General features: G+C 44.3%; 1 protein-coding gene across 2 annotated transcripts in view; it reads right to left on the reverse strand.

The window, feature by feature from the left end:
* The window catches only part of MSN (moesin), a 76126-nt gene extending 62294 nt beyond the window's left edge, over nucleotides 1–13832 (reverse strand). Inside the window, exon 1 of one of the 2 annotated variants that reach the window (XR_006284067.1) lies at nucleotides 13639–13787. Coding sequence is in view for 1 of the 2 variants with exons in the window: in XM_037908366.2 (XP_037764294.1) it covers nucleotides 13639–13650 (12 nt within the window). In the remaining variant the exon portion in view is untranslated. Of the gene's footprint in view, nucleotides 1–13638 lie in introns of both variants that reach the window. The other variant, XM_037908366.2, reaches the window with a different exon arrangement.
* Nucleotides 13833–16529: the final 2697 nt, after the last annotated feature.

Below are 16529 nucleotides of genomic sequence, written 5' to 3' on the forward strand. Positions count from 1 at the left end.
AAGCCATAAGAGACAGTGAGGTGTACAAGGCATTACAATCCTTCCCTCTTTCAGCATTACTTAGCTGCAGGAACTGTAGAAAAACTGACACTCACACCACAGTAACTGGTACTACACCAAGCGATAAACCAGATAGATGCCACGAAGACTCACAGACACCAATTCAAGAATTATAGGTTGAAATACGGAACTCCCAGTTTTTTTATGTTCTTGAACAGCTCACTGAAAAGTTAAAGCAATATGCTTTTAAAGATGAACATCCAAAACTGACAGCACATTGTAAGGCATATGGGCCACGTGACAGCATGCTTCAGCTTAAAAAGGATACTTGTTTGTAAGTCTCCATACTTCTTAGAAAAATAAGTTCAGGCTTTTCATGTTACTGATACCATCATAACTCTGATAAAAAGAAAATAATTACTCCCTGCTCATCAAGAGTTTGCCTGATGGCATTAACAGCTGCAAGATAAACCCAGAGTACTGAACTGTGGCCTTAACAGGTAAGAATATTTACAGTTCACAATCAGCCTCCACAAGCAAGTCTGCATAACCCTCAAATCGATCATCAGAGACATTCATATTTGCAGGACTGCAGTATGATTTCTACCATTTTCCAGTCTTAATGGGATACCAGTCCTTTGACAACATCCTTTGTGGCCAATACTTTCTCTAATCTAAAACAAGCAAAGCTGATCAAGTTATATAGTCAAATGAATATTCATCATCCTTCTGTTCATGCATTGAGCCAGATTACTAGGAATGTTATTTGTAAGTATTCCCTGAATAGTTTATGTAAACAAGTTTCACCCCCTTTGCAAACTGTTCATTAACTACTGATTTGCTGTGTGTGTTGTCACTTAACTGATACAATAAAAGCTTCTGCTCCCTGACTGGATGACAATTATCCTACGAACAGACCCATTTCATGCTTTTGGTGAATATATTAGGGAATTATTTTACCAGCCCTGTGAAGCTCATCAGGTGGGTCATGAGTCCTTCAGGACACACAGCAAAGCTACTGGATTAAGCTATGTTCCAATTACAGGGTTGACACAAAAGTCTAATCAGTTAGACATCATATCTTTAGAAGCTATAAGACTCGTAATGTGCACAAATCTAATCATTTCTTCTTACCTCACCCAATCCATTTTGGAAACACATTACATAATACTGCCCACCCAGCCTCAAACTTGCTGTTCTCTTAGTGCAGGAGTGCCCCATACATGGCCCACCAGAGCATTTCATAAGAGCCAGAGCCTGCTTCAACACCATATACTAATCACAGATTCATTAGCTTTTTGTCATCATGTTTACATCATTTTAGTTTACACAAGTGTAAACAGACTACTGTACATATAAACAGCCTAATACATATGAAACAAGCTGAACTGAATATAAATCAATACAGGTGACTTTAAATCTTATTAAAATATGTGGAATCTGTTTGGCCCACACAAGGTTGTGCTTAGGTTTGTGCGAACCTCCTGTGTAACAAGGTTGGGCACCACTGCCTTAGTGGAAATCCAGTCACATGTGTTGTAGTCAAAAATGGCTCTTTGAAAGGGAAACACCAGATTTAATGCCTGGTTTTCAAATCCTTACGAACTGCTACAGCAGGCACTATTTATAAACCGTAGTAAGTGTGAAGTGAGTCCTTAAACTGCTGCTAGCAAATAGTGAGCTTAATGCAATTTTTCTTTTAAGTGAACACCTGTCTGCACAATCAGTGAGCCTTACTGTCTCAGTAGGTAGCTTACTGTTGCCATCCAAACAGTTTTACAAATCCAAACTCTGCAGAATTCACGTCAATGTAAAGTCAGTCCAGACTGCTTTTTTAATCTATTTTCTTGAGAAACCTGGACTAAACCTCTTTGGAGTACTGCAACATGGAGGGAATTAAGAGCTATTAAATAGAACTGTTAGAATAGAAGATTCACCAAAATGTTTGTTTTTTTAAATCCATCAGAAACTTTAAAAACAGCCAATGGCTGACTTTGTAATGCAAAATAGTAAAAGGTCTGTGCTAATGCAAGATAGCCAAGTAGGATAAACTGAGTGTAGTTAGCATGTAGAAAAGACTATCTTATACCAAGATTAATTTTTTTCCTAATACTTCAACAATTGACCAAGTTACAGAACACAGTTGAGAATTTTTTCTACACTGTTACTTGTTTTTCCAATAGCTGCAGATTATTGCAATAAAGTTGAATATTCCATTAACCTGATCTTGATCACTGGAATATATCTGGTACCTTACCAATTGGTATAATACCCATTTTGTTAAATTTATTATTTAAAGTAATTCTTGAAGGATCTATTTTGTAGTTAAACAGATGAACCTTATTTTTCATGTCAAAGTTAGGCATTTTAAATGCCCCATCATTGTATTATCATGAACCCCCTGATAAAATTAAGACTTTGATAGTCAATTTTATCTCTACAAATTACTGTATTCATGAGATGTGTTCACCAGCAGCTCTGTCTCAGCAAGAAGAGCTTAATGAGGGCTGTGCTAAACCAGTTATCTATTTCCTTCAGAGACCAGAGTCAAAACTCATCTGGATATTGCACACAGATTGAATGTAAAAAGAGTGCTTGCATTATAGGACATGGTAGTTTAACTTAAGAGCTCATGGATCTTCACTTCTCCTGAACCTCTAAGTAGTCAAAGCATCCTGAACACGGATTAAGTTTTACTTAAATTTAAAGGAAAACTGCAGGAACTTTCTAGAAGTGCATTGAAGTTTGTCTAGTTTCACTATAGCTTCTTTAAGTGCCTCTATGTTCATCTAATACCACTTTTTAAAAAAATTATTACTGATAACCACACACACCCCCACCCCAGTGTGAGATACAAGGATATTAAGTAGAGGAATTTTCCTGTGATGAAAGTATACCCAGGCAAAAGACTGTACAAAGGACTGCACACTTTCACAATACTAATGACTTCTATCTGTTGTAGTTTAGATGCTGAGTGCAGAAAAATCTGTGTCAAGATTTAGTAGAGAAAAATGGAGAGATGAAAATACTTTGTGAACTCTTGCAGCTTCCATTTTCCAGCCCACTCCAGACAGACCTAAACATTTCTTAACGCGTTTATTTATATCATTTTAAAAGGCCAGATTCTGGAATTGCTCCAATTGCCATGCCAAGCATCATCATTTGGTTGATCTAAATTCTTGTCAGTGTTGCTACCTATTTAGTAGTATAATTACAGTGCTATAGTTCTTCTGGTCTACATGAGGAAATTGACAAGCCCTAGAACAGACAATAAAATTAAGGGACCAAATTCATTCTTCGTGTAAAAAAAGTTATATTGGGATGAATTTGGCACAGCTTTTCCATGCATTATTATGCCACATGAAACCATAAAGTTTATTTAAAACGGCTACATGACTGATGAGACTATACTCACTGCTAGATTCTTCCTATATTGAATAATTTCCTCAAGTTAACAAGACCTTCCTATCCAGAGGAAAGAGCAGTGATTCATAGTGGTAAAGCAAGAGGGAGGATAAGAGCGGTTCGGTTAGTGATTTTCAGAGTCAGACAAGAGACATGTCTCATAGCTTCAGGGAATAATCTAGTTTGTTTTTGGAACAGAGTTAAGAGCTTTCATTAAAGTATGCATGGGATCTCAATGAGATATTCTGAATTGTTGCTTACTAAGGGGCTGCAACAAGCAAAGGGTGTGTCATTTACCAAATTTATAGTCCAGTCTGTATTTTGTGGGATTCACAGGATACCACATTACTGAAGTTAAACCCAGGATTCTTAGCACATTGTACCTCTGTTCCAGTGATGCCAGTTTTGATGCCTTGTTTCTCCTCTTCCACCCTCCCCAACAGTCTTCATGCTTTCTTTCCCCACAACAACTCCCTTCGCCACTCAAATTCCTCCTCTTAAGTTACCCAACTACTAATGGCTAGTGGACGAAGCAGCTGGATACTGCCAGACACTCCCATCCCCACTCTTCAGACACTTGTCCTATGAAGTAAGCTCCTCAGGACAGTGATTGTTGTCTTACAGGTTTGTATGGCAACTAGTACAATTTTGGGTGTGGCTGTAATTTAGGTCTGCAGATACCTGCAGGAGTCATCCCATTGTCCTCAAAAGATCTAGATTGGTATTTAGTCAGCTTGTACCTTCAAGTTTAAAAACCCAAACCAGGATGGCCACTATAACACCCAAATTTGTGGGTAATAGAGGTACCTAGGTGAAGATAAACTAAAGTATCCTATGGCTGGACAGTAAGACAGCAAATGTTGGATCTCCCCCACAAGATGTTACAGCTACATATGGGGGGGGTGGGGAGGGGAAGAGGACACAGAGGGGGGAGTTTCAAAGCCTAAAAACCCTTGCTTAATTTCAGAACAGTTGCAGCTGATTCTCTTCCTCCTCTTCTCTAGAGCTATGGTTTTAATCATCACCAAACCTGCCAATGACCTATTTTCTACAAATATTTGGCAGTGGAGTTGGAAGATACATTAAGCATTATAGCAAGAGAATCAGCATTAGCTATTGCAGTCAGACGGATGTGTTTATACACCCAGACCATTCAGCAATTCCACAGTTGAAGTCAGTTTTCAATAAGGTATAAGATAAGTGCTTTTGTGAAACAACTCACAATAAAAAAAACCACGAGCATGAAACTTAAACTTCAGGTTGCTTTAGAAGTATAAGATCACTGTAAAAATACAAGCCACTAATATGGCATTTAGTAGATCTAATCCACAGGTCTTCTGTTGTTCTAGAACATCCCTTAGGAAGAGCAAGCCACTAAATTGGCATGAATTATTCCTGGGTGGGGGGTTTTGTGGTTTTTTGTGTGTGCACTAACACTGCTACAGAAGCCCCCTGAAGAGTTTGGCGCACCACATTAAAAGCAAGCATGTGAATGAGGTACTTCTTGGAGGTAAGGGAGAGAGTGCCTTATGTCTACACAGCAACTAGATACTCATAGCTGGCCCATGCCAGTCAGCTCTGGCTGTGGGGCTATTCCACTGCTGAATAGACTTCTGGGCTCAGACTGGAGCCCAGGCTCTAGCACCCTGCAAGGCAGGAGAATCCTGGCACTTGGGCTCCAGCCCACACTCGGAAGTCTACACAGCAACGAAACAGCCCCACAGCCCGAGCCTAAGTCAACTGGCACAGGCCAGCCACGAGCATCTAGTAGCTGTGTAGACATCCCCACAGAGTTGAGAGAATCTTGGCACCATTCTCCAAGCAGGCCTCACTGTAACTGTCAGTGCTATGATTAAACTCAAATAGCAGCTTTATTGTGCAAAAATCAGGGAGGCCCTTTCCCTGCACAGAGAAAGAAAGAAAGAGTCAGCCAAATAAGGCCGTTTGAGTGGTACCAAGCCCGGAAAGGGACCAGGAGATGATGTTGTTCAGAGGAAGCCCTTAGTCATCAGCTTCCTTCAGAAGCTGGAGCGGAGCCAGAAGGCACCTCTCAGACACCAAATCTCACAGTGAAGAATGTCAGTCAGTTGAGAGCAGAGATGCTCAGATCCCATCAGCTCATGATGAAAAAGCAGCTTTAAAAATAAGTCACAACAGGCTAATAAGGAGTCCCTCCTTTACTTTAGAAAGGTTTAACTAGCTGTACTTCCTGCTAGTTGCACAGGGCTAAGTGAGCTATGCTGAGCTGTGCAGCAAGATTTTGCTTCACACCAAACATTATATATGAGACATCTGAAACAGAGAGCTTCCTCTTGAGGCAGCTGTGCCATTTCCTGTCAAAAAGGAGTCCATATTAAGGCATCTTAAGCAGGGATATTTCTTTTTTTTTTTTTTTTTTTTTTAAACGGACTGTTCTTTACCTTCAGAGGGGATTAATCAGACACATGTGAAGAGGAAACAGTCAGCATGACAGAGAAAGCACTTCAACCCCTGCTGCTCCAAGGAAGGAATTGCCTGCAATTCAATTGCAAAAATACTCTGGTGTGTGAGAGAAGTCCTAGATTAGCAATCCTGGGGAATTAAGTGTTCTGTTTCTCCACAGAATTATGGTACGAATAGCAGTTGTGAAAGCATAGCCATGCTGCCTTTTTAAGTATGCTTCAACACTGATCTAGCCATTATGTTCTTAGAGACCTAGAATAGTCTGTGGTAGCCAAAGTCCAGAAGTGGGGGGGGAGGGGGAGATGAGGGAGTTCAGGCTCTGTCTGTTCAATTTGTTGCCACTTCTGTGGAAGCTAAGAGGACCAGTTATAGTGGTGATTTGCCAGGTGGACACTTGACCAAGAAGTGAACAAAGACCATGAATGTATTTCAAAAGTCAGCTACGAAGAGATGTTAGGGATAACTTTTGGTCACTACCCAGAAGGGTCAGGTCTGAAATTCTGCTTTTGCACTGAGGTTCTCCACATGACATGGCCAGCCAGATACTCCCCCTTCTGAAAAGGGAACCCTTTTGGCTAGCGTAAGGACAAAATACTGTAGGGAAGTTAGATGTGCAACAAAATGTAACTTGAATTGGTTTGGTCATTTTGGGGATTGGATTTGCCACAAAACCCCAAACCAATTTATTCAGTTTCAGACTTTTGGGGATTTAGAAGAAAGCTCTTAGAATTCTACTACTCCCTCCTCTCCTAATCCCCAACCTGCCAAAGAGGAGACATAGGACTTTGTTTTAAAAAGATGATTTTTCCAAGTCATCTGATGGTACTAGGCTAGCCCACTACTAAAACAACATTAAGCAGTCCCCCTTTTGTTAGTCCCAAGAATTTGTTGGAATGACTGAATTCCCACTCCCACAACCAGACAGGCCATTCTAAAAAAAAAAAACTCAATGTTGAAGCACTCAGGCAGAGGCTGAGGTTGTAAGCGGAAACTTGCCCTGCCACTGGCTTGTGTGTATAAAAATGCACCAGAACTTAAGCAAATCAATGTTATTTTACCAATCAATTGGATTTTGTAACCCCATGTATTATTTAAATGCCAGAGTCCAGAACAGGGGTGGCCAACCTGTGGCTCTGAAGCCACACGTGGCTTTTCAGAAGTTAACAAGGCTCCTCGTATAGGCACCGACTCCAGGGCTGGAGCTACAGGCACCAACTTTCCAATGTGCTAGGGGGTGCTCACTGCTCAACCCCTGACTCTGCCACAGGCCCTGCCCCCACTCCACCCCTGAGCCTGCCATGCCCTTGCTCCTCTCCACCCCCCCAAAGCCTCCTCCACACCATGAAACAGTGATCAGGAGATGCGGGGAGGAAGGCGGAGGAGCTGATCGGCAGCGCTGCCGGTGGGTGGGAGGAGAAGCTGGTGGCAGACTGCTGACTTATTACTGTGGCACTTTGGCAACATAATTGGTAAATTCTGGCTCCTTCTCAGGCTCAGGTTGGCCACCCCTAGTCCAGAAAATCCTAGTTAGCTAATTAGCCTCTCTCAGTTTGTATGGCAACTTCGTGTGTGTGTGTGTGTTCCATTCCATGCATCTCACGAAGTGGCCTGTAGCCCATGAAAGCTTATGCTCTAATAAATTTGTTAGTCTAAGGTGCCATAAGTACTCCTGTTCTATGGAATATGGTTTCTAGTCCATTCAGCTCACCCCACTGTGCATAGGTATAACTGCACATTATATACGAGAGAAAATACAGAACGCAAATATTCCTGCAGCACCAAGAAACCATGATAACTGCTGTTCTAAAGTGATTAACATTTCAGAGATTGCTGATCTGCAAAATAATCAGCCCTTTTGTCATTTGACCATTTACCATTTAGCTTCCACTTCTTTTGCCCATCACAAGTATTACAGGGGTTTTGGGTAATAAAGTCTCACTAATTGAGACAATTTAGTCAGCGTGTTTGATTTTAGCCCCATTTAAAAATTCTAAAATAAAAAGACAAGTTTCTTAATCCACCACTATTTCCAGATAGTCAATGTTTGTCATTTTGCTGGAAGAGATGCAATGGGACAGGAAGGGAGAAGGGAATTTTCAGTAAGCCAGAAAACAGTTTTGTCTGCCACAGGAGTTTGTTACTCTACCAAAACAAATCAACTGTATACTGGTATAGTACCATACCTGAATATGTTTGGATGTAGCCAGTCATAACCCAATACAATTTGAAGTACAAAAATGAGGAAGTATTTGAAATTCCCAGATGCCTCAGGCAACCCAATAGATTTCCCTGAAAAGGAAGTTCTTTGGAGGCTCTCAGTGCAGCCTTTTCATTTTAGGACCTCTCAGATTGTCTCTCTGCTCTGCAGCCAACAGACTGCAACTTGAGTTTGCGTAACAAGCTAGTCATTCAGGCAGCCATGCTAGATCAATGCCGAGACAGTACTTTTCAAAGTTAGACAAGATTCCCAAGTCCTATAAGGAGCCTCAGAATGGAAACACTTTTGTTCTCTATTAGTTAAGACAGAAGACAAGATATTTGGGACGCCTTGAATGTTCCTTGGCAACACATCAGGATTTGAACCCAGTTCTCTGGTGGTGCAGAAAATTTGCCTATTATAATTCAACCAGCATTTCATATGGTTGCCTCTCACTGGACCCCCAAAGTCAAGTCTTAGAGTAAATTCTGTAACTGTATAAAATAAGTACCAATGTGGATACAACAAATGGATATAAACTGGCCACCAGGAAGTTTAGACTTGAAATTAGATGAAGGTTTCTAACCAGAGGAGTGAAGTTTTGGAATAGCCTTCCAAGGGAAGGAGTGGGGGCAAAAGATCTATCTGGCTTTAAGATTAAACTCGATAAGTTTATGGAGGAGATGGTATGATGGGATAACATGGTTTTGGTAATTAAATATTCATGGTAAATATCCCATCACAGGCCATTGGGCCTATTAGATGGGGTGGGATCCGAGTTACCCAGGAAAGAATTTTCTGTAGTATCTGGCAGGTGAATCTTGCCCATATGCTCAGGGTTTAGCTGATCGCCATATTTGGGGTCGGGAAGGAATTTTCCTCCAGGGCAGATTGGAAGAGGCCCTGGAGGTTTTTTGCCTTCCACTGTAGCATGGGGCACAGGTCACTTGCTGGAGGATTCTCTGCTCCTTGAAGTCTTTAAACCACAATTTGAGGACTTCAATAGCTCAGACATAGGTGAGAGGTTTTTCGCAGGAGTGGTGGGTGAAATTGTGGCCTACGTTGTGCAGGAGGTCAGACTAGATGATCATAATGGTCCCTTCTGACCTAAATATCTAAGAATCTATGAAAGTCAGCACATGTATAACACTGTATACAGTTACTGTATTATTAAGATTTGAATGATTGTCCTAGAGCAAGAAAATTCAATGATTCAAAGAAAGTTAGAGAAACTTGGTCAGTATTGTTTGGAAAGGAGGCAGCAAGAGAAAACAAAGTATATACAATATTGGAGAATAGCAAGGGAAGAAGCCACAAGAATATTTAAGAGTGATAAGTCAAGGGCCACCAGTTTAAACCAAAAAAGGAACACAGGCCATTATAAGGAACTTAAACAGCAGTTTTGTTATACTGGATTATTGGGAATACAGAATAGTGAACCAAAGGCCACAACATTAATTACTCTTCAGGAAAAAAAAAAAAAAAGTCTTAAACTGACAAATTAGTAGAGTGGTGAAAATGTTCCCCCCGTTTTGTTTTTTTTTTTTAATTAAAAACTTCCATGTTTCTCCAATTAGATTTTCTTTGCATGGACTTTTCGGTTAGAGAGCGCTAAAGGGCTAATACTCTAGAGACTCCATCTACCAGCCAGCAACATTTAAGTGCTGCTAACACAAAAAGCAGATGAGCACTAGCCCAGGCCTTGCTTATAAAATGATTGGGCCTAGTCTACAAAAGCCACTGTTCTGTGAAAGGCCAGTTCTGGCCAATCCCATTTCCCTGTGATGTAAATGAGGTTGTAGAGTGATTAAGAACTGAGCTGTTTAAGACATAGTGATGATGAGCAACAAGTTTTAAGTGGTCAAACTGTCTTTACAGGGTAAGACAGAATCACAAACATCCAAAAGTAAAAGAATATTTCATGTGGGACTGATGCTTATGTTGGTCACACTGGACCTAGTAATCCACTCAAAGTAAATCAGAGCTAGTTTATTTGACCTTAACTTGTAAATGGAAAAAATTATAGTAAATCTAACTCCTTATGTCCCCATTTAATAGAAACACAAGAAAGTATTAACTCTATGAAGCAGTGCTTACCCCACAGGTAAGCTTTTTTTTTTTTTTTTTTAATAGCTAAAAGTTATTAAATGAGGTTTTGAACCAGCTTTCACAGTGACAGCTCACTCACCTCAATTAGGTTCTGGAACACAGTGTAGTGTTCAGCTCTACTAAGCATGAAATGGTTAGGGTGAAAGATAGGAGCACTAGCCAGTCACAGTGAGACCAGCTCCCCCTCTTGGCCAATAAGCACTCAAGGCTCAAACAACAAAGGGGAAGAGACTTCAGTGCTTTAGGATGACTTGGGAAAGCCTTTAAACAGTCAACCATCTCCTTCTAATATGTGGAAACAAAAAAGTATATAGCCTATTCTTTCATGTAATCCTTAACTGCATACATCACGCAGATCTTTCAGAACAAAGAACAATGGTGAGCCAGAGCAAAACAAAGTTAGAGGCAACACCCGTTTAGGATAGCTCTCTAAATTCAGCTGCGAAGCCAGATGCAGTTTTCCCCAAGAAAGAGTCTGGCAGGATTAGCAGACATTTTCACAATGGACTTTCTACATATCCTGTATAAACGCCAACGCCTCCACCCCCCACCCATGCCCCTTAACAAATCTTCGGACCACCCCTTGGGAGCCACTTCCCTCCCTTGATCGCAAATGTGCTGACTGCTTGACAAAGAGAGCCCATGTACATCTCAAAGGTCACAGGTAGCACTAGTTCAAGGGTTAACAGAGTGGAGCTTTCCTTCCTATTAATGGTGCACCAAAGTTTAATGCCACTTGGCCAATTCTGAAAAGTGATGGAATGGCTGAAGGAAGCGTGATTTCTATCTAGCTCTGTTAAACTTTAGCCTGGCCGGTAGATGCTTAAAAAAAACTGCAATAGTTTTTGATGCTTAGACCAAACAGTGACCACATCCGCACGTTTTCTGAGAGTCTGGTGAAACTCTATCAACTTTTTCCTGCCCAGCCGGAAGTGTTCCCTTAAACATTTGCTCCAACTGGCTCCTCCACGATGGATTTATTTTTGTGATGAGACTCATACTACAGCTATGTCTAACTACTTAGGAGGTTTCACCCATGTTTGACCTGGATTTGAAGGAAGAAAGTAGTTCATATTTTACTCTTTGAATTTCAGCTGTTTTGTTTAAAAAAAATTAAGAATAGCACACTACTAGTAGTCACTTTCATCTAGAGAAATGGTTACATAGTTTTGCCTACATTTCCTGTGAGCCACATCTTGAAAATGCTGGACCTACAATGTCTCTGCAGTGCAGGATAAAGTATCATTTTATTTTAGGTCTGCAATTATAACAGACAGGCCAGGAAACAGGAGGGAAGCTGGCTACTTGCTATTGCCTCATTCCAATGAGCCCACAGTTCTGCACTTTGGTAGTAACTAGGTGCATGTTTAAACAGCCCGCTTCTAAATCTGCTTCAGCATCTGAAGTTACAACATACAGCAGATATAACATACTACAATGAAGTGCTTGGAGTTTCATATCTGCATCTATTTGAATTACTCTGAAAATAGAACCAAGCCCCTGGGCAAAGAGGGGAAAGCAACAGATTGAACACATGAACTCAATCTAGGGCATGTGTGAGATTCTGAAATTGCAACAGGCACTTTATTACAACATGGCACATAAATCTGGATACAGCTTGTTTGCAGGGTAACCATACCCCTCAAGAATGCCTGCAGTATGATAAAAGTACTTCAACCCAAATCACATTATCTTCAAAAGTTCAGGGTAGTTTCATTAGATACAGGTACTTGGCATGTTCTCCTATGCTTAAAAAAGGGCTGTTGGTTTTTTTAAATGTAGTTTGTAGATTAACTGGACAAAGTTTTAACTACAGGAAAATCTTCAGAGTTTAGCCCTTCCATTTTCCAATAATGGAAAATACCAGTTCTGAGTTCAAGCAAGAGAAATTAAAAATGGAAAAAACTCATCCTTCTTATTAATCATTAAACTCCCACTACAAAAAGAAAGAGTCAAGTATGGACTTGACAAAACTTTCTCAAGCACTTGGTTCTCCCTAGCCAAGAAATACTTTTGAATCAAGTTGGGACAAGGCTCCCTAGCAACTCAGTCAAACAGAGACTTTAATTAGGAGTTATAAAGACACCAACCCCTATGTTCTTTGTGGCTGAAATGTAGCCGTACTGGGAGTTATGAGAGTACATCCTATATGCATTTTTAACTCTCCATACTTTGATTTTAAAGGGGTCAGTAAATTTGTACTCAGGAAATATACACTCACAAGACGACCCCTGCAGTATGGAAAGGCTTGTAAACTTGTGTAGGCTGAATAAAGCCCTGTCAATGGTGGAGGCAGATAGAAAGAAAAGTCTGATTCAAAAAAAGAGAAGACAGTGTAAAAAGAATGAATACTTAGTTTCAGGAGGAGAATTGCACAACTGCGCAATTAGTCAGCCAGCCACCTCCACCAAGGGCAGCCAGAAGCAAGTCTCAGGGCTGATTTCCACCACACACACCCCCACCGCCCATTGACAGTCATCTCACAGTTAGCAGCAGCTCATCCAATGGAAGCTGGGCCAACACAGCCCAGCTCTTCTGAAGATTCACTCCTCCTTCATTTACATGGCAGAAACTCTCCCCCCTCCCCCCGCTGTTCTGGGAAGTCTGACTAGCATGACAAGAACCCGGAGGGGGAGAGGGGGGGGGGAATAGGGGTATTTACTCCACCTCCAATTAACACTTTTCTCCACTCTTGTTCTCACCGAGTTTGGCGGGCAGGAGTGAGTGAGCAAACGAACCCCCCCCCGGCAGGAACCGCACACGCTCCACCATGGCTTCCCACAGCCCTACCCACGTTTCAGCTCGTGTCCGCGCCTCAGAGGAGCCCCTGCCGCCCAGGAATGGGATCATTCACGGGAGACTCGGAAGCTCGGCCCGGCCGCCTGTTCCGCCAAGCGGCTGGCCGGCGAGTTCGGCCCGTAATCAATCCCGGGCCAGGGCAGCAGCAGCCGCGGCTACAAGATTTCGGCCACACCTGTCTCCCCCCCCCGCGCCCCGGCAGCGGTTGCAGACCATGCATCGGGCCCAGAGACCCCCCCGCCCAGAAGTTCAACTGAAGAGGACGAGTGGCTTTTTTTTTTTTTTTAAAAAGGACCCCCCCACCCCCGCACATCAGATACTGGCCGGCGGTGGTGAAATCCCCGCAGCGAGAAGGGAAATGCCGAGTCTAACCCAGCCCGGGGACGGGGGGGGCAGGGCTCGGCCGGGGGGAGGAAAGGGGTGGGGCCTGCCCTGCACCCCCCCCCCCCGCCTCCCCGAGAGGGGACCCCGTCTCCGCTCCCACTCCCGAGCCCCCAGCCCCGCCCACGCAGCGCCCCCCGCCCTGGCCCCGGGCGCCCGCCGGAGCCCCGCTGGCGCGGCGGGGAAGGGCTGCACAGGGAGCGGCCCGCAGGGGCAGAGCGGAGACGGCTGCTTCCGTTCGCCGCCCCCCAGCAGCTGCGAGCCCCCTCCCCAGCCCGGCGAGCCCAGCGCCCGGGGGCACCCACCGTCTTAGGCATCTTCCCGGTGGGCTGGGCTGGGCACGGCTCTCTCGGCTCCTCCGCTCCGGCTACTGCTGCGGGCTCCGCGCTTCCTGCTAACGGGACTCGTCTGCCTCTCCCGCGGCGACGCAAACCCCACCCCGGAGCTGCGGCCCCGCCGCCCGCCTTTATTCTGGGCTGGAGCTGCCGAGCCCCCGCCCCTGGCTGCCTCCCCCGGCTGGCGCTGCCTGCGCCCCGCGGCCGGCCCGGACAGGCAGCCCGCCGCCCCCAGCCCTCCACAAGCCGTGTGTGTCTCCCTGGCCCCCCGATCCCCTCGGCTGCCGCCTGCACCCAGATCCCTCCATGAACCGCTGCCTGATCCCCGTCTCCTCGCCCCCCAACCCCGCCCAATGTCCCCTGCCCCCAATCCCCCTTCTGCCTCCACACGCCTGCGTGCCCCCGCCCCAATCCCCCTTCTGCCCCCACACCCTTGCGTGTCCCCCTGCCCCAAGCCGCGTATTCCCCCAAAACCCTAGCGTGTTCCCCTGCCCCCAATCCACCTTCTGCCCCCACACCCCTGTGTCCCCCTGCCCCAATCCCCGTATGCTCCCACACCCTGTCCCCCTGCCCCATCCCCCTTCTGCCCCCAACACCCTCGTGTGTCCCCCTGCACCCAATCCCCCTTCTGCCCCCACACCCCTGCATGTCTCCCTGTGACCCTGTCTGCCCCAATCCCACTCCTGCCCCCACACCCCTGCGTGTCCCTCAGCTCCCGTCCCCATATGCCCCCACATCCGTGCATGTCCCTCTGCCCATCCTCCCTGTTACCCCCACACCCATGTGTGTTCCCCTGCCCCAATCCCCCATCTGCCACAAAACCCTGTATGTCCCCCTGCCCCCAATCTCCCCTCTGTGCCCCACACCTCCACGTGTCCCCCTGCGCCAATCCCCATCTGCCCCCCACACACCAGCATGTCCCTCAGCCCCAATCCCTCCTTGACTGCCCCCACATCCTTGCATGTCCCTCCGCCCCAGTCCTCCCTGTGTGGGACACACCCCTGTGTGTCCATCTGTCCCAGTCCTTCCTGTGACCCCATGTGTTCCCCACTCCTACATCTCTTCACTGTGTCCCCCTGCCCCCACATCTCCCACACACACTCCAGTGTTCCCCAGTCTCATATGTCATCACATCTCCGGAGTGACCCCTTCTTTGGATCTGCATCCTCTCCTTGTAGATCCCCATCCCCCAGCTCTCCCTAAATGTCTACCCACTTCATCCCAATCCCTTCAAGTGTTTCTATCCTAACACCATATCCCCTTATTGCATCCCTCCCCACACACATTCTTCCAACGTCCCCTCCCATGACAGAAGGCCTTCAGTCTGTGTTCATCCTCCCCATAAATCTCCTCAGCATACCCTCACTAAAACCCTTTGATGTCCCATTCCCCCCACAAGTCTCCTGAATCTCTCCCTTCCCTCATTAAAGCCCCACATCTCTGTTTTCCATACACGTTCCTCCATCTCTCCTTCCCTACTTTTCCCAGTCTTGCCTTGCCTACACTAGCGAACTGAATCAATTCTAATTTAACCTTTTTTTAAAAAATATTTATTTATTGAAGAGGCTTTAACAAGTTTACAAATTCTTGCCGTATAAATGTGAGAAACCAAACAAACATTACAACAGTTAGCTTTTGTTTAAAGAGACATTATGTAGGAATATAGTCATCAGATCTTTCTATTTAACAAGGCATTAAAGAGTGAGCATCATTACAACCTATAATATGTTGCTTCTAATGATTTTATTAAATTGAGTGAAGTCTCTATATAAACGTATTTAACAGACCAGGCACAAACATTATCAAATGTTAATATTCAAAAAAAAAAAAAAAAATGGACAGGTGTGCTGGGTTTTTTTGCAGGTGAATGTACTTTGAGTACTGAATAAAACTTAACCAGATATCTAAGTTTATTTAACAATAAAACATTGAATCAACAGATATCAAGTATAAGGAATAAAGATAGAAAAGGTTGCAAGCAAACAAAAACTAAAAATATACTACTAGGACTAAAACTTTATTTCAGCAAGGTACAATCTTTGCCTAAGCAGGTTTCTCACTAAACTCAGTTCCCAGAGACTGTAGCCCTCTTAGCTGAAGGATCCAAAATTCTGTGATTTCAAGAGCTCTGGCTCCATTAGTCCCCCAAGTGATAGATAACTCAAATGTCTTTTGCCCCCCTTTTGTCACCCGAAAGTACTGTCTCTGTTCACGAGCCAGGGAGGCTTCCTACTGTTCTTCCCATCCTATAGACTTCCCATCCCCTGCTGATTTGTATGTAAATGGGGCTTCCATTGTTTTGATTCCACACTGCTTACTTTATATTGGAGACAGGTAGCTAGCTGCCTTCCCTCCTGTCTGGGAGAAAACCTGTTTCTTTCTGTGTTTGATCACAGACTTTAAAAGCATAATGTCAGTAAGTATCCATAATTCCTCGGCTAGTGTTAACGCATACATTTCACAAAGACAATCACCAGTGGGTCAGAGGCTTCCATAGAAGACCTTACTTGATACACTTTGGTAATAGAGTAATATTGTATACAATCAGTTGATTTAATTGCTTATCACTGGAGAGTCAGACTTCCGGTCTTTATAGCCAAGTCAGCCTTTGAAATGTATTCTTTGAAAAGTAAGTGCAGACCAAGGGCTTGTCTACACTGGCAATTTACAGCGCTGCAACTTTCCCGCTCAGGTGTGTGAAAAAACACCCCCCTGAGCGCAGCAAGCTGCAGCGCTGTAAAGCACCAGTGTCGACAGTGCACCAGCACCGAGAGCCGCACTCCCAGCGCTGGGAGCTATGCCCCTTGGGGAGGTGGGTTTTTTAGAGCGCTGCGCTGCGACCACACAAGGCATATTAAAGC

The sequence above is a fragment of the Chelonia mydas genome, chromosome 9 (assembly GCF_015237465.2).
Source record: "Chelonia mydas isolate rCheMyd1 chromosome 9, rCheMyd1.pri.v2, whole genome shotgun sequence".
NCBI lineage: Eukaryota > Metazoa > Chordata > Testudines > Cheloniidae > Chelonia > Chelonia mydas.